General features: G+C 40.4%; 1 protein-coding gene across 9 annotated transcripts in view; it reads right to left on the bottom strand.

The window, feature by feature from the left end:
- Positions 1–24,201, bottom strand: part of ptprt (protein tyrosine phosphatase receptor type T) — a 256,950-nt gene that overhangs the window by 23,154 nt on the left and 209,595 nt on the right. For all 9 annotated transcript variants that reach the window (XM_058631865.1, XM_058631867.1, XM_058631868.1 and 6 more), the window contains 5 exons: positions 21,336–21,423; positions 3,591–3,667; positions 2,804–2,840; positions 2,256–2,353; positions 1,066–1,182 (listed from right to left, as the gene is read on the bottom strand). In XM_058631865.1, coding sequence (XP_058487848.1) covers positions 1,066–1,182; positions 2,256–2,353; positions 2,804–2,840; positions 3,591–3,667; positions 21,336–21,423 — 417 coding nt within the window. The remainder of the gene's footprint in view (positions 1–1,065; positions 1,183–2,255; positions 2,354–2,803; positions 2,841–3,590; positions 3,668–21,335; positions 21,424–24,201) is intronic.

Below are 24,201 nucleotides of genomic sequence, written 5' to 3'. Positions count from 1 at the left end.
TATTGCTTTTGTTACATTTACCCTTAGAGTCAACCTGAGGGTGGGAGTACACAGTGTCTATTTGAAAGCCAGTGCTCTTCTATCTTGTTTAAATAATTATCTGTATTTTTTTTTGAACAGGACTACACTTGCATTTAAAAAAAAAAAAAAAGAAGGCAAAACATGTTTCTTTTATGGGGCATTTACATCCAGGTGCTGTACAGAACCACATCAGTGCATATCAGTACTGTGGATCAGTGGTAGAGCGAGGCTTCTTTCAACTGGCAGGTTGCGAGTTTGTTTCCTGGTCCGCTAGTCTACATGCCAATGTGTCCTTGGGCACGAGTCCAAGGACACATTGGCATGTAGACTAGCGGACCTACACAGCTGTGCCGGCAGCGTATGAATGGCAATGAAAGATGTGTGATACATAGATACATATAGATGTGCTGTATGAATGTGTGAGTGAATGTGTGTGAATGGGTGAATGGTAAAAGTGTAGTGTAAAGCAGCTTTGAGTGGTCAACGAGACTAGAAAAGTGCCATAAAGAGCCAGACCATTTACCATAATAGCACAATGCAGCAAACTTTAAATGAGGGATTTGGAGCTTGGATTTTTGTCTTGCTCTAAAGTGTAGATTCTGCTGATTTCCATTCACTATAGAGAGCCTTGAAGAACTGCATCACAACAATGACAGCACATTTTCCCTCTTTACTCATCTTTTCTCCTCTCAAATCCCTCCTGCCTGATTACAAGGGCCCCAATTATGCTTTCAGGCCTCCTCCTGAACAACGAGAAACAAACAACGTTGCTCATTCTCAACCTCAAATCCCTAACACACATAGGCTGTAATTGTACCAGGCTTGTGGTTTAAACGAAAAAAAAAAAAAGGAAACTATAAGTTACAAGCAACAGTGAGAGTAACAACATGAAAACATAAAGGGTTTAAATCCCACTTGTGGGAACTTTTCTTTGAACCATGAGTTTCAATATGTTGGTACAGCACCAAGGTACCATGTGTAAATCCTGTGTAAATAATATGACATTACACAGTGAAATGTACCTTCCTTGCTGGTTGTATTTACCTTTTGGACGGTGAATGTCCGTATGACGTATTCTGCCAGTGGTTCAGTTTCTATCAGGGTCACCTTGATGTCTCCGTACACCTCAGTCTCGTCAGGCCAGTAACGCACACACTTCACCTGGAAAATTAAGTCACATTGCGCTTTTTAAATACCTTCATGATCACCATGATTAATATTTAAATAATATCAACGATTGTATGATATCTCCTGCATTATGAATGGCTACCGAGCACACACTAATTGTAAATAATAAATTAAATGTAGGATTCATTCATTGTCTACCACTTTATTCTCCACATGAGGGTCGCGGGGAGTTGGAGACAATTCCCGCTCACACAGGGAATACATGCAAAATCCATTCAGTAATATATTTACATTCAACCTAAAAGTGGTATTATTTGTGTGCGTTCACTGTCCAACAGCCAGTGCCCTTCTATATTGGTCGAATACTTAGGTAATTGAGATTTATACAGATTTCTCCACTAAATGAACACCATGGTCTCTGTAATTAGGTTGTGGGATAAGAGGAACAGAATTCCCCCTGATTTCCAACCTTTAAAAAGTTAATGAAGGACCAGTATAGCATATTTCATCAATTACACTGTTTTAAATGCTAGCCACAAATTGTTTAAAAGGTTAGGAGCAAAAACCACAAGAAAAGGTTAATAAAAAAAATAGAGTATATTTACTATTAACATTAATCAATGTAGCTACATTCATTCCTGGCCTCAAACATTTTAGAAATGCAGCATGGCTGTGTTTTACGTTATTTTAGTCTGGGTGAACAGAAACTGAGATTTATGGAAATTATAACAGACACTTGTGGTCGTTTCCTGGTCGACTCGCATCAGTCATGACCCAGTTCAGTGCTTCATTAGTGAGATATTATACATGCATCAGATGCAGCCTTACTGACCTGCTGACTGCATTGTATACGATGACTTACAGAACCAGATTAAGAAATGAAATCTGGTAAACGGTGGACTTTCAGTATGTCTTCACCTTCCTGCTCTGCTTTAGAACCAGTGACCACCAAGATCATTTTACCACTGATTGATTCTGACTATATACAAGAAAATCTGAAATCTTTCAATTTCAATTCAAGTATTTTCTAATCCCATATTCTAGGTGTGGGGGCCTCTACATGCACATATACACATAGTTTATAATCCCTTGGATGGTGAACTCACTCTGCCCACTTCCACCAGGTTGGTAACCATGACAATGGAGGCTGAGTTTTCCTGCCAGACCATCCTCCAGAAATCCCTCACTGTCTCCTGCATGGGCCCTGACAAACACACACAAAAACACACACATTAGAGATGAAGACATACTGACACACACAAACCGCACACAAGCACACGCTCGTTCAGTCTGACATCATGTAAAAACGCATCAGCACTGACAGCACACACTTAACACTAACACACACACACACGCGACACATACACGCAGGAAACGTGCACTCACACACCCATGCACTCGCACACTATCAATCCCAGATAGTGGTTCGTCGGTTTGAGGTAATGGGGTCTTAAATTTGTCACGGGGATTTTATTGGCTGGTTTAGATTTAGGAGGTTGTGGTAATAGCCTTGCAGTCCAAAAGGACGACATTTACCAGGTGGCTACTACACATACACACACACACACACACACACACACACACACACACACACACACCTGCACAATCACACATACTTTTGTCACACACACACTCATCACATCACTTTAATTACCTTGTGTGGCGATGTAATGTCTGGGTCTATGGTACCCCTGTGAGACAGAAAAAAAAAAAATCTTGGTCATAGTCACCTTTTTCTTCCCATACTCCCCTTTCACCTAATCTTTCTTTCTTTCTTTCTTTCTTTCTTTCTTTCTTTCTTTCTTTCTTTCTTTCCTTCCTTCCTTCTTTCTTTCTTTCTTCTCATTACCTACCACCCATCTGTCACTTTCTCTCCCGATGTCTCTCTCTCCTCTTTCCCTCCTCCTATCCATTTTTCTTCCCTTTTTAATTTAAGTCACACTCTCCAGTCCCTCCACTCCTCCCCAAAGCAAAACTCAAGGTCGTTTTCCCAATAAACACCAAATTAAATAACAGACGGAATCTTAATTTTCTCTCTATGAAAATCCACGACTCCAACCAACAATTATTCCCACACAGCCTCCTCACACTGTCACAACCGCCTCCTTCCATGAGACACATAACCTTGCGGGGCTGAAAACATCTATCACTTTCATATTGTCATTACAACCATGCTGTAAGTATAGCATTATCTTCATGGAGGGGATGTGTGTTTGCTTGATTGAAAAGGAACATTTTGTACCCAATTCATTAAGACTCTCATTACAACAGGCAGCTGTGAGTGAGATTTAAACAGCAAGCAAACAGCTCAACGTCTGGCCAGCCCAGAGGAGAGGAGAAGGAACAGTTTGAAGCTTTTTAGACAGAATATATTCTGTCTCCTTCCCTCTCCTTCCGAACCCAACCATTTAAATGATAAATGTTTGCGTTTAAAGACTCACGTCAATGTAATTGGCGTTGATGTAGTCAGAATGGGGGTCTCCCTCCAGCAGCTGCAGTCGGACTCTGGTGTGGTCATCTGTGGGATCAGATAGCACAAAAATACAGCAGGCCTAAAGTTACATTTACCCACAGATCGGAGCAGCTAACTGGCAGGGGACCATAGCAACTAACTAGGGCCACACTCACAGAATGGCCTCTTCACAAATACCAGGAGATGAAATTGGCTGACTGCATTAAAAACATTCGAAATAGTGAAAAATCAGTAAAGGACTCCCATTTAAAAGTTAGGTGGATGAGACAAGCACTGTTTCATTCATGAGCTGCTTGTAGGTCTTTAGTTACTGCTAATAAATCAAAAACAACATATAACCATTGTCTGACCAGCAATGACTATTTAAGCTTTCATTTTGGGTACCGTCAGGTACATGACACTCTTTCCCTTATTTCCCTGGTGAAGCACTCTAAAAGTACATAATTGTGTTGAAACCAGTCAACCAGTCACATCACACTTATCTGGCTCTTACTTCTGCAAAGAGCACCCGAAGTCAAAGAAGCACCTGCAGACCAAACCAAAAAGCAATAATGCCTTATTTCCCACCAAAAGTAGGGCATTGGTAGTTTAAATTAGAATACATCTGGTTTACAAAGGCACTTGACACTTGCACACTCCTATTAGACAAGTTTGTTTAGCTGTTAACTGTGGTGCAGACGTGTGCCATGCTTGAAACTTTTGTGTTTTGACAGATCTAAATTCATTCATACAGCTCTAGGAGCATCTCACTCTCTTGGAGCCTGCAAAGTGGTTGGCAGGCAGATATCTTAGCCCGTATTGTTTCCATAGCTGTGCCGAGCTGTGTGGAGCCTATGGTCCAAAATGGTAAAAAAAGAGTGTAGTGTTTCTGGATTAATAGCCCAGTGGGCAGATGCACTCAGTGTACTCACAGCAGAAAAAGACACAAAATAAGAAACCTTTCACAATAGCAATTAAAGATGGCTCTGATAAACATCTATGACTGCAGACTAATTTCATTGATTGATTTATTTTTTTGTTAACAACCAATCACAATGCGTCCTGTCACAAGCTGTTACTTACAAATTAAATGGCGTAAATCTTGCTTTAAGAGGTTTAAAAATATAATAATCATGCTAAAGTAATAATTGCCCACCTTTTGATGGAGACATTTTTTATTTCATTATTGCTGAATGAGTAGATAAGTGACTGGGTCTGTGTTTTTAATAATAACAATAATAATTGTCTTCACATTCATAACTGTGCAGATAAAGTTAAAACAGAACAGATTAAATAAACCAATCAACCATATTTAAAAAAAAAAAGAAAGTCTCATTGCAAAGTGCTTGGGCCACATAGTGGCAGGAAGGTCACCAGTTTGAATCTCGGTTCAACAGAGGGCTGTTTGGAGTGTGTGCGTGGGTTTTCTCCAGGTACTTTCATTTCCTCCCACAGTCAAAAAAGCATGCAGAGGTTAAGTGGACACTCTAAATTGACCGTAGATGTGACTATGAGATTAAGTACTTGTTTGTATATATTAATATTATTAATCTTCATTTGAAATATCTGATGATGATTCATAAAATCTTGAGCTCAGTCTTTAATTATTTGCCATTTCCTGTACATGACAACACTAGCTCCAGTAAAGCTAACATCCAAGTCCAAATGATTTGTTTGTTGCTTTGCCATCTATGGCGTAGAACAAGAAATACATCCATACACTGCTTTTCAGATGCTTTTGTGTCATGATAGTCTGCTCCAGAAGACAGTTTAGTTTGTTCGCAAAACATCACTGTTGTCTTCTGATGATCAGAGTGCATGATACAGGACAAGCTGTGCTCACAGCATCTTCTGCTGGACAACTTGATAATACCTTCGAATTGTCTGATGCACCTCTAGGCTGTATATTCTGAACTTGAACAGATTTTTTTTTTAATGGGGGAAAAAGAGCGAGCACCTGAAAAATGAGATCACAAATGTGGTAAATAAGCAATGACAACATCGAATAATTCTCACTTTTACCCTTCATCATCCAAATCATTAGTAATGGACACAATGTATAAGGAATATACTGTATGTCCTCTTTTAGGTGTATAGCAATGTTTTACAGTGGCACAAACATGTACCCAAAACCTTTCCTTTGTTCTCCTTTCTCCTTTTAAGGTCAATTATTTTGGTCTGGGCCCCAACAGCCCTTTGTATTATTAGAACACACACACACGCACACACACACACACACACATACATACATACACACACACACACACACACACACACACACACACACACACACACACTATGGTGGTGATTGCAGCTAATGACCAACAGTGATTTTGTTTCGTTGTAGCGTGGCAACAGCAGGTAAGTACAGATGAAGTGATCATAATTTAGTGTCATTATCTCCATTTTTCTCTGTCAGACTTTTTTTCTTTGTGTTCATATGCTCCTGTTCACCCCTCTAACTTTCATTTTCTGACACACATTACTACTTTAACATAACAGCTGATATAGATTAAAAAGCCCACTATACATTATTGTTTAATGTTACAAACTAGTCATGAAAGTTGATCTTGTTCTAACACACTATTCGTAATTATATAGTTGTGGAAAGCTGCAGAGAAGCCTTGATTTGAACCCTTACTAAAGAAGAATCTTAAGAATCTTGATTACTGTCAAACTAACTCAATTAAATCATCTACTGAAAACTGAGTTGACTGAAAACCACGAGATGTGATTAAAAGTTCCAAAGAAAGTAAAGCTTGCATGTAGACATTTTCCCAATGTTATAAAAAATTGATGACACCGATGTTGACCCATCCTTTGCAGTCTCCACACCATATTAAAATGAAAACCGACTGGTCAGGATCATTTGAGGTTCAGCTCATATTGTCTGATGAGTGAAATCAAAGCAGCATGACATATCTGTTGTGTCATTGATCAGTAATCCCATAATCACCTTTCAACATAATGGAATCAAATGATCGGAGAGAGAAGTGGACTAAGAATAGGCTAAGAATATTTAAAAGACTATCTGGGCCATGATGTCCCATCTGTGGAAAGGTCGCTATTCCAACATTGATAATTAACTACATACACTGCAAAGGAACGTAAAAAAGGGGAACATTTTTTTTCAGAGAGTTAGACTATAAATCCATAAAACATGTCAATATGGGTGGACAGTCTCAGAAAGGGAGAGCTTGCACATCTGGTGGGAGGAGCTCAGGTCAGAGACCTACATACCAGCAGATGAGAATCAAATATGTAGCAAATCCTCTATGGCTACCACAGCTTAAATGACTGAAAGGCATACAGACTCTGAGTAAACCTCTACGTTTTAGGAACACAATACTTTCTTTACCAGGAAATAACAGTCAATAACTCCATTCATCCCCAACTCTGCACCCTTACTTGTGACTGCACTATACAAGCCTGAGTTGCTTCATTGGCACCAAATACTATCAGTGAGCATGAATCGTAAATACAGAAGTGCCGCATGTAATCTGCAGGCTTGCAGTGACTCCACTCCTTTATTATCTTTTCTAGGATCACCTTGAAAAGAATCATTTGTGCAGCCTCTATCAGAGTGAGTTTCCCAGGTCTGACTGAGTGGCAACAATGATGGCGGCATGACTCCACACTGCAGGTACAAGATACTGTCATCATCTATCAACTCACTCACACTTGAACACCCCCAAACACAGACACAGACACAGACACACACACACTGCATATAAGAGCAAACACAGCGGGGGTAATCTGCCAGCCTTCTGCTCTCTTTCTCTACTCCCTCTTGCTTTCCCCCTCTTTCTCTGTCTCATTTCCCTCTTCTTCTTTTTCTTGTCTTAATCCGTTCCTTGGCTGTTTTTGTGTCCACAGTCTCTGCTTGACTTTTCCTCTACTCCTCAGTTCTCTTCCTTGTTTTTCTTCAGTCATTTACCGCTTTCCTCCTCCTCTCCCTCTCCTATTGCCCCATACTGTCAAGCTCCTTCAGTAATTACACAGCGCTCGTGTCAGAAGCTGTCATAATACAGGAGCCACTAATATTAGGCTAGATGGAGGGAGATAAGGTGAGGAGAAGGAAGAATGGGAGGGAGGGAGGATGGGAAAAAAGGAGGGAGGGGTCTCTTTCACTTCTCTCTGCCTAAGGAGGGGAGCTTCTAATTGGGATGAGATGGCAGGAGGTACTGGCTTGCAAACACTGCAGATCTGGACACGGGCCATATCTGAAAAAGCTGACAGTGTCTCTCTCTCTCTTTCTGTGTGTGTGTGTGTGTGTGTGAGTGTGTATGATGAAGAGAATGAAAAAAAAGTAGTGAAGTTGATTGTGAGATACCAGTCTGAGGGTTGAATCATAATGTTCGCTGAACCAGATGACTGTGATTATAGAAAAAAATATATATACATGTATGAGTATGTGTGTGTATATTGGCTCATGTCGGTGCCTGCAGCACTGGAGTAACAACAAAGTCATCAGAACCCATGGCATCCAAGGGCGAAGGGCCACAAACCCATTACTCATTAATGAGCTCCAGTCCTCTGCTCTGTGTCCTTCTCCTCATAACCTTGCAACTCCTCTCCTAGTCTCTCCTACTGTCTCCTGTCCTCCACTCTTTGCTTTTAGTTTGTTTCCATTTTCTTCCTCACCATATTTTTTTTCTGTTCTCACCCAAGTCCCCATTATCCCGGCAGCCAATGTGAAAGTTTTGCTTGGGCGAACTTGTTAACTTGAGAGGTCCAAAAAAAAAAAGGCCAAACAAAATAGACTTGTGTGTTTTTATCTTGGAGAGATTTCCAGGGGCCGCTGAATGTAGCAGAGAGCAGTAATTTGGAGACATCAGATCAGATTGTTAGTACTGAAAGCCTGCAAGCAGCTGCTGGATGCAAGTTAAACAAGCTGGAGCCACCAATGCCTAATGACCACTGATGTACCTCAACAACAAACAGGAGTGCCTGGCTTTTCTTTTTTTTTTTGTGGGTGGGGTGGGTGGGGGGGCATTCTAGAAAAGAGTCACAGTCAGATCAGGTACACAAGCAGTATTAATGGAATTATTCAGCTCAGCATGCAGCTCAGATTATATTTGATCTATGATCTTTTCTGAACTGTGCGTTAAAGGCTGCCCCGACTTTCTCTTTCCACTCTACATCACACTTCATCACCATTTTGACCACATATAGTGTAATTTAGCAAATTAATTGGACGTTCATTTTAATTTGAATATGCTACCAAAGAAGAAAATGCCACATGACAATCAAACATATCACCACACCCAATAGCTGCATGACAAAGCCTTTGTGGTAAAAACAGACTTGAATAGACAGAGGATTTCTAGTTTTCAAGGATCGACAAATTCATTTCTGCTATTGAGTAAAACCTTATCGACTTCCTCTAGATACTGTATGCTGTGATCATTTCAGCCATGAGGCAGCTGAAACCCCCACTTGCTGCCTTTTATATGCCATTGTCTTTCCAGCTGTCTGAAAAGAGCAAAGGGAGTGTAACCAAGCTCACAGTTGGAGAGAGAAAATGTAATGCTTCAATATGCCCATTATGTTTTATATTACAATGTTGGAGAGAGACTTGGGTGGGTAATATTATACAGTACATTGCAGTAGCTTTGATGCAGAATAGAAGCATGATGGGAGATTTCTGCTACTACAATACTATAATTCACGCAGCCTTTTAAAAATGATAACCCATTCCCGTGTGATTCCTTCTCCATTTCCTTCCATGATGATATATATAAAAAAATCTAGGATATGGACATATGTTAAGCCATTGTCATGTCAACCACTGGTTTGTGAACTGCTACTCTGAAACTCTTAATTCAATATTTTAGCCAGTATCATGTTGTGTTTTAAAAAAGTAACCATATATGGAAGACCAGCGTTGGGCCCAAATGAAAGCTTATCTACTGCACAGCCACACATGGACTCCTACAAGGAGTCCATGCCTTAAAGGTGACATCGAATGCTTGTATCACACATATATGTTAGTTATGGAGGTCTACTTACATATATTAACTTGTTTTCATGATTAAAAACCTCCTAATCACTGCAAACGAGCCGATCAAAATATCTCCTCACAGACGCTCTCGTCAGCCGCGCTGTTTCAGACCAAAACCACACCCCCAGAATGTGGACTGTGTTGTGATTGGCCCGCCAACGAGAGCTTTCCCACTGTCCTGTGATTGGCCAGGTACCTGGAAGTGACCTAATAGATAGGCCCGCTCTCAGATACACAGCTCCCCCTCTGGCACGGTGGATGCTCTGCATCTCAGCAGCTACAACGAGAGTAGTTCTTCTTCTTCTGCGGTTGAATGTACGCAACCGGATGTGCCCGGACTAGTGCCCGCACCGGGAGGCGCTACGGTGGTGAGAGGAGTGGTGAGGATTTCTGATGACGACATCAAATTAAGGAAGTGCAGATCCGCTTCGCAGAGCCCAGGAAAACAATACAATACTATTTTCTCAGCAGTGGCTGAACTGTTTGTTCTGAAACTTTAGGGTGTCATAAACGAGGTAATGACGCAGATACACACACAAACGCAGCGTTAATTGGAGCTTCCGGTCTATGTGGGCTTTAACATACATACATACATACATACAGTATGCTATAAATAATCCTCCATTTGACACTAAATGTTGTGTTGGAGAATGTTCCATGACCGTGAGAAAGCTGAAGTTGGTTACATCCAACCATATGATTTCAAGCAAGGGTGCAGGTATAATGTTGTGGCTTTTGATGCCCATCCCTCCAGTGTTAAAAAGGTAGCAGCAGAAGGTTTCTAGGCAAAGGTCGAAAAACAACAACAATCCAGCACCTTAACAAGACATGCTACTGCTAAAAAAAGACATAACTCAGAAGAATGTTCACACAAACAGATGGAGCTGGTATTTAACAGAGAAAAAAGCGCTCACAGTAGCAAGTTGAAAGTGCTGAACAAGATGTTTCACTCTTCTATCCTCTCCTCCCCCTCTCATCTCCTTCTCCTCCTGCTCTCCTCTCCTCCTTTTTCAGTAGCCACTAAGCACGGATTGTGTCTGTCACAGATATACTTAATCAGTTAACTCCCTACGGAGCTCAACTCACTCACCACATACACTCAGCTGTCAGCACAGCTCTAGGCATTAGGGAATTTAATAGCATGTGTGATTGAGTGTAGGAGTGTGTATAAGAGGCTGAGTAGTGTGTAAGTGTGTTAAAGTGTGTCTTTTGCTGCTTCCCTCCCTCCGCTGCTCCTATGTTCTGGAACATCTTTAGGTTTTGTGTTGGTTGTTGCGAAGTAGGTCTGTGTGCGCGCAGTTTTCAAAGTATTCCACTCGTGCTCCAGTGCTCTAGTGATGTGTGTTCCGGCATCAGCAACTATGTGTGTGGTAGCCCTGTTTCAGTCAGTCTGAGTGAATGCATGAGAGTGTGGGTGTGTGTGTGTGTGTGTGTGTGTTCATGTTGGGGGGTATTATTGTGTGTGTAATTGCTTATTAAGACCAGCAATCCCTGCAGCTGGTGTGTCAAAACAATTCAGAATGTTGTCAGCTTACACACTCATACTCACAAACACACCTCAGTATGCTGTCTCCAGCTGTTTGATGCCTTGAGAGAGCAAGAGCGGAGGGAGGGAGAGCGAGAGAGAGAGAGAGAGAGAGAGAGAGAGAGAGAGAGAGAGAGAGAGAGAGAGAGAGAGAGAGAGAGAGAGAGAGAGAGAGAGAGAGAGAGAGCGAGAGAGAGAGAGAGAGAGAGAGAGAGAGAGAGAGAGAGAGAGAGCCGCAACTTCTTCATGATATACATTTACACGGCATAACTAGAACATTGCAACAATGCCATTTTAATGACATCATCAGTAATCCAAATAAGCTGTTCATCTAATTTCACCAATATTATTGATTTCAACAGTTAATGTGCCACTAGTCTATGACATCACTTCATGGTGACGTCATTCCTACAATATCATCATATCAGTCAATATGAGACTTGGGACATGTCATGTTAGGTCATGGCATAGCAACATATTTTTTTATAGCTTACAGATAGACAGACAGGTAAGACAGATATACTGTATACTGTAGATATATAGAAGCAAGTACATAATGATGTTTGCTGTGTAGGTTACATATGGAAATGTGTCAGAGAGCTTAGATTTGAGGCTTAAGATTGTTGGAATGATCAAAGTTAGACCTTTTTCTTTCCCTGTAGAAGATCAGTGGATTGAGCAAGTGCCCAGCTGATCTTGTGTCAGCTTAGGAATAGCCATATATTACATGTGAAACATCCAAACCCTCATGTTGGCAATATCTTACACTGTTTCTGCAGTAGCTGATGTCCTGTGTGCTTTGTTCCATATGGCAGCACACTTTCCCATTGCACTTAGGGACACTTTCCAGGATGGCCCTTTTGACGCTGCTTTATCCACCTCATTGGTGTCTATAACAAAGCTTTAATGAAGTTAGTCCCGTTGTGTGTACTGTGACCCTGACCTTGTGCTGTACTTGGTTCTATGCAAGCATGTTTCCTCATCAATGCAGTGGCATGTCATACCAATGAAATCTCTGTTGTGTGCGGTCCACAAATCTGCTGCTGTGCACACACCCTCTCACTATGCTGGCCTCTGGTCCATGTTCAGACTCAACAAGCTTTTCACTCATGTCAGAGAAATATTAGATTTATTCAGTGACTCAGTGACCTATTGCACTCACTGCACTGTGTTTCAGGCAAACTGTATTTTGTAACGTACAAGCTCCACAGGGTGGCAGCAGCTACATTTCAAGTGCCGATGGGAACCTCGCAAGTTTTCCACCACATGTTCTTGCAAATGTTTCGCAATAAAAGCCTTATTACGAAAATAAAGGGATTCTGTCCACTTTGAGGTGGAAACAGCGTACAAGTGTTGACTTTGTATTAACAATATCAGAAATCAAGGCCCTGTCATTATTTAGCTAAAAAATGTTACAGTATTCAAACTTCAACTTCATGCTCAAACTTAAAAACTCATAAAAAAACTATATATGCACATCAGCAGCAACCCCTACAGTCACAATATACTTTTCAGGAATAGTAATGTAGTAGAAGTAGTATTAGTATGAGTGACAGTCTGAGCCTGGTTAGGTGAACTAACCTTAACTTAACTAACAGGATAGCAAGCTGTGTAGCTAGCTAATATTAGCAATTTCACTTACCCATAAATAGTTCCAGCCATTGAAATCCCAAATTTCCACCCACTAAAAGCATTTTTTTCCACTGATGCTCCAGGTCATCAGTAGCCATTTGGTTTCACTTGTGTCATGAAGTATCATAATGTGTGTGCATGTGTGACTTTATACGAAGTTAGTTAAGCTGAGCTGAGGACGAGGTTTGCTAAGTTGTTTTCTAATAGATGTCTAGACAGTAGTGCTCCTCATTAATTCTGAATTCATTAATTAATCAATTATTATAACTGCGGGTGATCACAGATCTTCATTACAAGCTATCAACAGATATCCAATTGTCAACCCCCCAAAGTTTTTAAATGATGAAATACAATCTCTCATAATCCTCCACCTTCTCATTAAAGGTACAATCACTGCTCAAATCCTTACTTCATCGCTCCCCCCCTTCAACCCCTAATGCTTTTTTGGTGACAAACAGCAGCTGTTAAAACCCAGTGCCGAAACTCATCGTGCATTGTGATTATTGTGTCGTTGTTACCCCCAGCTGCTTCTAAAGAGGAACAATGATTAACAGCAATCACCATCAACGGTATTAATAATACCGTCACTGGCATTAAAAATCTGTCTCATTATCGTCATTATCTGCATGCTTACCTCCGACTGGGAGATGCAGCAGAAACCATTTCATCATCTGGTGAGGCTGATAGATGTAATCAGTCTTTTTCTTCCTGTTTGTCTCAAGTTGTCATATTTTTACTCTATAGCAAGGTGCTTGTGTGCGTCACTGTCATTGTCACTGTATTGCTCAAATTAGGGAAGCAAAGACAAAGACAAACGGATTTGCTGTGATCTGTACATGCCTTAGTGAAGCGTGTGTATGCATAATGGTGAATGCATATTTGTATGTGTGTGTTTGTTGACTGTAGGTATAAGACTCTTAAATATGGAGTTTATTCTTCCATGTGTACATATAGTGATATATGTTTATTTGTACAATCTCATACCCTGTATGCATGTGTGTGTGTGTGTGTGTGTGTGTTTGAGCTTGGCCCATGCTGATATTTATTGTGGTTCTTTGGTCAACACTTCAGAGGAGTTGTTCATTGTGGTGTAGAGAATCGGCTCCAAGTGAGGATGAGAGAGGATGAGGGAGTGATATCTCTCTCTCTCTCTCTCTCTCTCTCTCTCGCGCTCTTTCTCTCTCTCTCTCGAGCGCGCACTCTCACACACACGGTTGTACCTGGCTTTCAAACATTTTGATTGCTTCACACATAGACACTGAGAGACAGAGACTAGATGCCCTCACTTTTTGCAGTCTCTCGCTCTCTCTTACTGTCTCTCATTCTCTCCCTTAAACACACACACACTACAACCATTGTTAGACCTCAAAGCATCACTGGCATAATCAGTATCCCTTCCAACGGTGGATATTCTAAGTGTGTGCATGCGGGTGTGTGTGTAAATGTGTTATAAAAGCCTGGCAAAGCAGCCTGTGTAATGATTCCCATTCACTTTTACAATTGTAAAAAAGAGAGGGCTTTAAGGTGAATGTGTGTGTGTGTGTGCGCGTGCAAGAGAGAGACAGGAATACGAGATCAAGACAGTGAAGGTAGAAGGTAAAAAAGCAGTGAAAAGGGGAGAGAAATAGGACAGAGTGACAGATCCATTGAAATACAGTGAATAGATAAACTTCAGAGAAAGGGGGGGGGGGGGGGTGCAGATGGCAAGAGTAACGGATCAAGGAAGGGGGGGGAGAAAAGAGGAAAGACAGACGGGGAAGGGGAAAATGCAAAACACTGACAAGACCAAAGAAAAGAGATGATCAGAGGTTGAGTATATAAATAAGTGGCATGAACATAATGCAGGATTATACTGTAACTCATGCATTTTGATATGGTTCCAGTCAGTGATGAGTTTCTGCAACCAGACAAGAAAATGACTGGGAAATACAACTCAATAAATGACCTCACATTTATACAGTGTCAACTTTATTAGTGTCATTTTGCACAACCTCTATGTGAGAAAAGTTTTATTTTCTATTGAATTCTATATATCTTATTATTCATTCGACTTCTGCCTTTAGGGGTTGCCAAAGCGGATCACTTGCCTCAATTTTGCCCTATGTCCTCCTCTGTTTCACCAACTGTCCTCATTACCTCCTTCACAACATCCATGAACCTTCTCTGTGGTCTTCCTCTTTTCCTCCTGCCCGGCAACTCCATCTTTATCATGCTTTGCCCATATATATAACCACTATTCCTCCTCTGCACATGACCCAGCCATCTCAACCTTGACTCTCACTCGTCTCCACCCACTCCACCCTGCCTGCACTCTCTCCTTCACCTCTCTTATGCACTATCCATTGCTGTGGATTGTCTGACCTCAGGTATTTAAACGCATCAACGTTTGCTACCTCCGCACACCTCAACTGTCTCATACATGTCCTCATACATGTCCTGCACCACCCTCACATACTTCTCTGCTGTTCCAGAGTTACTTATACAACACAGTTCCTGTCTTGGCACCCGATCTTAAGCTTTCTCGAGATCCAAGACACAGTGCAACTCCTTCTGGCCTTCTCTATACATCAGCACTCTCAAAGCAAACATCACATCTGTGGTACTCTTTCTTGTTCTGAACCCATACGGCTGCTTGCTCATTTTCTTTCCTTAAAACCAAGCTTCAACAACTCTTTCCCACATCTTCATGGTGTGGCTGATCAACTTTATACCTCTGTAATTACTACAGTTCTGAACATCACCCTTGTTCTTGAAAATCAGTACCACCACACGTCTTCTCCTTCCCTCAGGCATGTTCTCGCTCTCCAAGATTGTGTTCAACAATCTGGCCAAAAAGTCCACTGCTTTCTTTCATCTCCATACCTCCACAGGTATGTTATCTGGACCGACTGCTTTTCCCAATCTCCATCCTCTTCATAGCTGCCCTCACTTCCTCCACACTAATCCTCTGTACTTCCTGACACACTATCTCCCCTGCACCAGTCCTACTCTCTCTCTCATGTTCCTCGTTCATCAGCTCCTCGAAATATTCCTTTCCGTCTTCTCAACACACTCTGTTTGCTTGTTAGAAATTCTCCATCTATGCCCCGCTGCACATACCCTTTCTAACTGTCCAGCTTCTCATGCACCTCACTGAAAGCCTTTCTGTTTGCCATGGTCACATCTCTCTTTGCCACACGCTTGGACTCCTTTTCTGTACTGTACTCCACCATCAAGTTTCCTTATCTTCTTTCCTCTGTCAAGAGGATATATGTACTTTTATATATAGCATTTGGTGAACTATGATCTATATTTCTGCATACATTCACAAAACACCTCAGAATCTGAAATATTAGACAAAAATATTTGTCTAACTTATAGTTAAAACTATAGCATTCTATAAAATAACACATGTTGTGAAAAAGCTGACAAACATGTCATGCAGGATGATATGTTGACTTTTTGACTTTACCAAATTGTATACAATAGTTAAAATCCATGAAAATATACGGAACAGGAAATAGCAAATACAGGTAACACACCTCCTCTTCTTTACACACACCTATACACATACATACGCATGCATCATACACACAGACACATGTACACATTTGTGCACAAACAGACTCGTAGCCTGTGTTTGTACATATGTAAATGTTTGCCAATGAATGTGTTTGTTCTGCGGGCATGCATGTGATGAATTATAAATGTCCATATGGGGAGGGTCTAGTATGAAGTGAGAATGCTGAGAAAGAGGAGGAAAAATTGGAGAGGAGGAGGAGGAGGAGGAGGAGGAGGAGGAGGATATAGAAGCAGACAGATGCTTGTAATGAGGAAACACTGCTGCGCTTTGCCTCAACCCGTAAACTGTCAGAGGTAATCAGACAGGGTGAATGGATGGACGGGCAGGAGCAGGAAAAGAAGAAAGGGGAGGTGAGGAAAAAGCTTACAGGAGGACAGAGGCGTAAGTTGAGGACAGGGGGAGGCATGGGGGGGGGAAAGCGGATATAAAATGAAGGTTACAATCATTTAGGTGATGAGAGATGACATCATCAAGAGAGAAGGAGAAATATAAGAGGAAATGGGTTAATTTAAGGCAAAGACAAGAGGAGCAAAAGATAGATGAAAAGTGCAGGAAAATGAGAAGAGGGTGATCAGTGACAAAAGAGGGAGAAAATGTAAAAGCAGAACCACAGCTTGGTGGGAAAACAGGATGAAAGGGAAGGAATACAGTTGGAAGGAAAAGTTAGGGAGATGAGGAGAGAAGGGAGAGAGCTGACAAGACAGGAGGACAGGAGGCTGGTAGATTAAAGTTTAGTCAGTGTACTGAAGGGATTTCAAACATGGCATCAAGCGTTTGCGTTTGGCAGATGGCTGGAGGAAGTGTGTGTGTTAACACTTCAACTTGTATCAGCCATTTCCAAATGGATTTGGGGGGAGGTTAGCGAGAAGTATGTGTTTGTGTGTACAAGAGGGGAAAGACGGGCGTGACAGAGAAATCACAGGGATTTACAGGACTAGGAACTCCGGTGTTAGTTTAAGCCTTTCAGATCAAGGCTATACATTTGGTTGCCGTCATTATGATGAGGCTCATTGTGCATGTGCTTGGGTTAGAGGTGCTGTCACTGGAAGGAGCCCAAACTAAATCGTCAAAACATAATATTTTCAGTATAGCGAGGCCAGACTCGTCTATATGGTAACTTGTGTAAAATGCCTCTGATTATTTATCAAAATGTTAGCTAACAATGAATGCAGTGATTGTTTTCATGCATTACCAAGCTGATGGTGTAGCGACGGGGACAGACTAATGGCCAATTTTATTTGACACGGGGGAGGGGCACACTTAACCGTGTGTCAACACCTACTAATCAATTCTCAACATGGATGGGATTTATTGGCATTTGTCTCTTCAATTACTGCTGGTAGATACAAACACAGATGTTTTGTTTGTCCACAATGGGTCCTGTTGTATATAGGCATTGCTCACATTGTATATATTATACCAGTGTTTCCCGAACGTTGTATATGAGGACCCACTTTTTGGTGGGTTTGATTTGGTAAACTAATAATTTCTATGGGATGTTTGGTAAATTAATTAAAAGGTTATTACACACATGAGAAAATTCTGCAAATTTGTTAGGGGACAAATACAACACTGGGAATCACAGCACTAACCTAATTTTAATACTTTTTCCAAATTCTTAGATTTCCTGATGTTTATGCCGCATGTTTACTATTTATCACCTTTAATTTCCTTAACTATCTCAAACTTTTTATACTTAGTACTACCTGAGAAAATATTGAGCTCTCAAAGTAATACCATCATCGCCAATGTTAAAATAGGCAGATTTAATCTGAATAAGATAATTTGCTTGCTCATCCTCCTCCTCCTCTTCTTCACATACTTCAGACACTGGTATATAAAAATTAGATTAAGATAGAGTGAGAGATAAAGTGACTCTAATTATTATCATTTAATTACTTTTTGTTGTTGTTATTTGTTTAATTTTCTAGACACTCCATTCAAAATTCCTCAGCTCCACTTCAATCACAGAACCATGTCAGCTATGCTTACATTTTACCTCACCTAACCTAACCTAACCTAATTCTAACCAAAACCCAGAAAAAAAAAACAAGGCTTGACACTCAAAAAGCCCTTAACAGGAGTATATATTCAAACAGTAGAACAGTATTTCGGATTTTAGATTTTTAGAGAAGTACCACTAGAGGAAGCAGGTGTACCACTGGTGTTACACATACCACAGTTTGAGAACCATTGGACTAAATATTTATTTTATCTTAAAGAGCAATATGGGATCAATTAGATTGACAAAATATATACAACTGACAGGTCCAATTTTACATCATTATTAAGAGGAGCATTGTCCAGCATGAAGACACATACATGTATCCTTCCATGAGATCATATGTACTGTGATATGAAGCTCCAAACCAGAGAGTGAATCCCTTAAATGTGGAATAAAGTTTAGACAGAAGACCCTTTAACCCATATTTAAAGTTTTAGCCAGTCGATCTGCCTGTCTTACCATATTTCCTTGTTCTAATAAAGACAGCACACAAAGTCATTTCCCTCTGGGCCTTTTACAACATTTTCTCAAGAAAATTACTCTTTTTACAATCACAGCAGGCAAGATGGACAGTTTCCATTACCAGGTTCTTGTAATTAAAGGATTTGTACTAATAGCAAATTTATCATAATTCCTGCTGGCTATCAAGTCCTTGTCAGGCTATTTCATTTCACCGCAATGTTTCATTTTAAAGCCTTCAGGTTAGTGCTGTGTCTTTGCCTTGACATCTAAACGCCTGTAATGACATTGTACATGTGCACGGATATGTGAGGAAAACACACACCGGAATAGACTGAAAAATGGAAGCACAATGTACTGCATCACACTGGTTATGTTTGGTGTATGTGGATGTTGAGGGACTGAGGCATGCAAATATGCACACAAGCGTATTATTTCTGGGACTGCGGGGGACATTTCGTTGACTTGCATCCATCTTTAATCATCACAACTACTACACACTGAACCCCAACACTTACCCTTTGCATGTGCCAAACATTAGTCTAGCCTTATAATGCAACATGTGCTTATATGCCTGCTGCAAAAGTTGTATACAGCTTAAAGTAATCATCTCCCTCCTGACGAAGCACAGTATCAGAAGTAATCCCCTTCTATAGGAATACACATACTATCAAGAACACTGGTCATTTTCTGATTGGCGACCGTGCATTTGGTTCCATGAGGAGAAAAAAAAAAACAAGGTGGAATTGTTACTGACAGCAAATCCTTATCCTAACCTTAACCCTATGGCTGATAAGAACCAAAAATGGGAGTAAAGGCTGAAAACTGCAATTTCTTTTCCAGAGTTATTTGTTACGTTCATACTAAAATGCAACTCCAGAGTTCTCAAGCTAAATAAGGTCCAGCAGCAAAGTTCTCCAATCTATGTTTTTTAAAACTCTGGGGTAGTGCGGAATGAGTTTTTTTTTTTTTTAAACTAAAACAAACAAACAGTGTTGATAGCTTCACAGTGAAGTATGACAAAAAAAAGATTATTATGAAAATATGGTGGGTAATTGTCTAAGCTATTGATGGTAAACAGTGATGGATGTTACTGGGATTTGCTTTGTGTCCCCAAAAGGAAGACAAGCCCCAATAATGAGAATGAATAAACAGACTCACGCATGCACCTATGCACAGTACTCTGACAGGTATCATTAGCACTCACAGACAACAGCAAACCCTTGTTATTTTGCACAGCATCATAGTCCTACTTTAATTCACCCTGTAATGGCCAAACACATACACGTTTGTGCAACATGCAGCATAATGCCTCACTCTGCACATCATTACAGCTGCCCGTCTTTGCTCCAAAAAGGAGTCCCTATGAATAAAACAAAACTGCAGACTTTGATCATCAGGCAGGAATTTTCAGTACAATATCTCTGCAAACTTAAGGTTATTTCATTTTCCAATGGTAATTTCCTGTATCAGATTAAACGGATTTTGATAATTCATTCTGGAAGAAAAAGGTGGATCCAAAAATGTATGACAATGTATTTTACCTATTTAACTGATTGATTCCCTTTGATTTAATCAGTTTCAACGTCTGATGTAGTAAGAATATGAAATGTTATAACCCTGACTGATTCATCTGCCAAGATCTGCTCCACTGGCATTTGGTTCTCAGCAGGTGGTTACTTCCAACACTCAGATCAGCACTAATCTGGAGGGAGCCGGTCGGTGACTTGTTGAAGGACACTTCAGCTGGGCAGATGGTTGGTAACCTGTGTCCTCCAGTAACAGCTAAAGGTCTCTGTATACATAACACCTTGGTATATTTTATTAAACCAGGACCTGGACTGCAGAGTTTTGTGTTTTTTTTTTTTTTGAGCAGGTTTGTCTCTCACACAACTTGGCTTAAAAAGTTTAGATTCTAGTGTCTCTGCAGAATTAACTATTTCAATCAGGATATATTAAAATTAACAACAAAAAAAAATCCCCCTTTCCATTGGTCAAGAAAAAAACACTAACACTTTTTTTACTCTCTAACAGCTTTTGGTTGCGATTGTAATTTAATCCTGGTTCAAATGACTTAGGGCCCGTCCACACGGAAACGGGTTTAGGTGAATATGCATTCTTTTTTCTGGCATTTCGTCCACACAGAGACAGTATTTTAGGGGACCTCACACGAAATTCTTTTGAAAACACCTGAAAAGACACTTTGTTGTGTACTTCTGCATTTACCAGTACTATCAGCATAACATTAAAGTAGTGACATTAATCTACCATATGGAGAAACAGTGAAAATATATCCATGGCAGATGAAACTGATCTATAACCAAGACTGGACAGTAACTGGAGAACGATGACGGGCGCTATGTCATGTCCAGTTGATGAAAACATCGAGCTCTCTCCAAATGAACCAAACCAAACCCCTCAAGAACTAAACCAAACAACTTGGTATCAACTATACTGAACCAAACTAGTATGAGCAATCAACACCCAAATTATTATACATATAGCAAAACTCCCGCAGCAGTCTGTCCATGCCATTGCAGTACTCACAAGCGATGATGTTGCCATATCGATTCTTGTTGCGGTTCTCCTCCTTCTTGGCTGTTTCCCAGGGGGCCGTCTGTCCCTCTGCCAGGGCCTGAACATGCACATGTACACACACACACACAAATGAAAATTGTTTCATATTTAGTTATGAACACACAGAAATATGCATGCACATATGGCTCAGTGCCCAGAGCTTGTACACTGACACATGGACAGGCAGAAGTTAAGACTGTGACATGAATATTAATGAAAAGCTAATGAACTGATCGCTTGCCTTTCACCACTTACAGTGCTGAGAGTAACACAATAAAACATTTGTTTTTTAAGGAGACGGCAGCGCTGCAGGCAGCTCAAATGTAATTGAACTCTTTTAAAAAAAAAACAAAAAAAAACTCATAAACTTTTTTAATTGACCTTTTGTGATTGCAATGGTCAAGTGCTGTGTTAGTCTGAGAGTGAAGAGGAGTATTAAAAAACTATTGTTTGACTGGTTATTTAGTGCTCAAAAAGCATTTGTCTGAAAGGAATATGACAATATGAACCAGCACACTGAACCCTTTTTTTCAGAGTCAAAGTGGTTTATGTGCAAGGAGGAAATACCAAGAGGGTGTATGTATGTATATATGTGTATGTATGTGTGTATATATATATATATATAGTATATTATGTGCGTTCTTAATACGTGTAATATCCTCAGTAAAGAAAAGAATACAAGGAAATACCAAAAGATCCTGCAAATAGCAAGCGCTAAGTGCACATTTTTTTTGAGGGCTTTTCGAGTGTCAAGCCTTGGTTTTTGGGTTTGCATTAGATTTAGGTTCAGGTAAAGGGTAGGCATAGTTGATATGGTTAGGGTAAAGGGCTAGGGAATGCATTATATTTATAGATACATAAAGAGAGAAGTGTGTGTGTGTGTTACTGGTGTTAAGCATTCCACCCCAAGTCTCAGAGGTCGCCGTATGGATACCAAAGCACTTTAAAACAGCAGCCCCATCATAACCCACACACACACACACACACACACACTTTATAGGAACAAGGGAACAGTCATTACTGAGTCCATTAATGGCTTACAAATCCAGACAACAGCTTTCATTTTTGGACACTGATATGACCTACATACCCACACCCATGCATGCACACACACACACACACACAAACACACTGCACTGGAACGGAAAGACAGACACATGAATATATTGCTCACTCAAGCAGAAAATTGATTCTTTTAAAGTGGCATATGGGTATAACTGTGTGTGTGTGTGGGCACATATACGTTTGGAGGCTGATGCATGTGTGTGTGTGTATGTATGCGTGCATGCATATGCATAAGTGGTGCATTGGCTGCTCTTTTTATACTAAAAAATGATCATCAATCTCCGTTAATTTAAATTCCATCGCCTTTTTGGATTAGTAAGTAATTTTTTTTGTAAATATCAGGTCACACTTGGAGGTCTTCTGCATGTGTGTGTGTGTGTGTGCATGCATACAAAAAAATAAGTTGTGCATAGGCTGCATGTTAAGTGAAACTCCACTCATCTAAACCTTTCAGGATTATTCATTTACTATTTAAAAAAAATAAAAAAATCTTGTATAAAGTTTATGTATAATGTTAGACATCTAAAGCTGAAATATAAACCATTCTACATATCAATGAGTGCACCGCTGTGCTTTGTGCATTACATATAAAACATAATTTGAATCATTACACATTAACATACATTATATTGTACATTAAATGATTTTCATTCATAAATATAACCTAAAATAACCCCACACATATACTGGACGGAAAAACTGTCTTCAGATTAACCAAATTTCAACATCAATTTCTCTGTTCAATAAACCAACTTTTTTGTCACGGTGAGATCAAATGGAATGTGTGTCAAACAACGTGGAATGTCCCTTTAAATGTAAAAGGTGTGAACCCAGTGGGGAGAGACATGTTGACAGCGTGGCTGCTGTCAGTGTTAGTGGGGTTAATGGGTTTCAGCGTTCGAGGTCACATCACACACAGAGACGAGGACAAGAAGACATATGGGGTGTGGTGGCAGACAAACACAGATACACACACATGCACATGCAGCTATCCTTTTAAGGACTTGCATTGACTTTCAGTCATTTTGTACAGCCTAACTTATAACAAAGACTTATCACCAACCAACCTGCTAATACCTAACCCGAACCTTAACCTAACCAAAATTGAAATTTCAGTTCCTCAGAAATGCGGTTCTGCTTTATTGTGACCAGGTTTTGGTCTCCATGAGGAATGCTGGTCCTGACAAGGTCAGTGTTTATACCAGAAAAGGACCTTAAGAGGTAACAAACACAAGTACACATGCACACGCGTGGTGCACTCTGCAATAACCTGACCAAATTGAAAAGCACAAAGAGTCACTTGTGTGCTGACGAACATGCAGAAAACACTTTTAATTATCAAAGATTGGACATTCAATGTTTTGTCTTATTGTGTGTTTGTGTGGATCCACAAATTATCCACTGAATATCTTTCTCTATTTGCAGTTGGTGACAGGTGTCGTCCAATACAGCACCTTCTATGCCTGTGTCTCTTTTATTCACACACAAGCATGAACACGCACGCACACAGACACACACACGCAGCGGTGAATAAATCACATTTGCTCTCCCCTGAAACGTATCAGTGGGTATAAACCAAAATGACAGGAAGCAAATGAAAATATAACGTACAGCGTCACAAAGGGACAATTTTCAACATTCATGCAGAGTTGATAATAGAAAATATTTATTCTTATGAGAACAGGAGGGAGACGGCGAGGAGGGAGAAAAAGAGGGCACTGTGTCTTTTGCACAGTAGACAGGTAATGAGGATTTCAAAGGAAAACAACCA

The sequence above is a fragment of the Solea solea genome, chromosome 6, assembly GCF_958295425.1.
Source record: "Solea solea chromosome 6, fSolSol10.1, whole genome shotgun sequence".
Taxonomy (NCBI): Eukaryota; Metazoa; Chordata; class Actinopteri; order Pleuronectiformes; family Soleidae; genus Solea; species Solea solea.
This window is presented reverse-complemented; position numbering and strand designations above follow the sequence as displayed.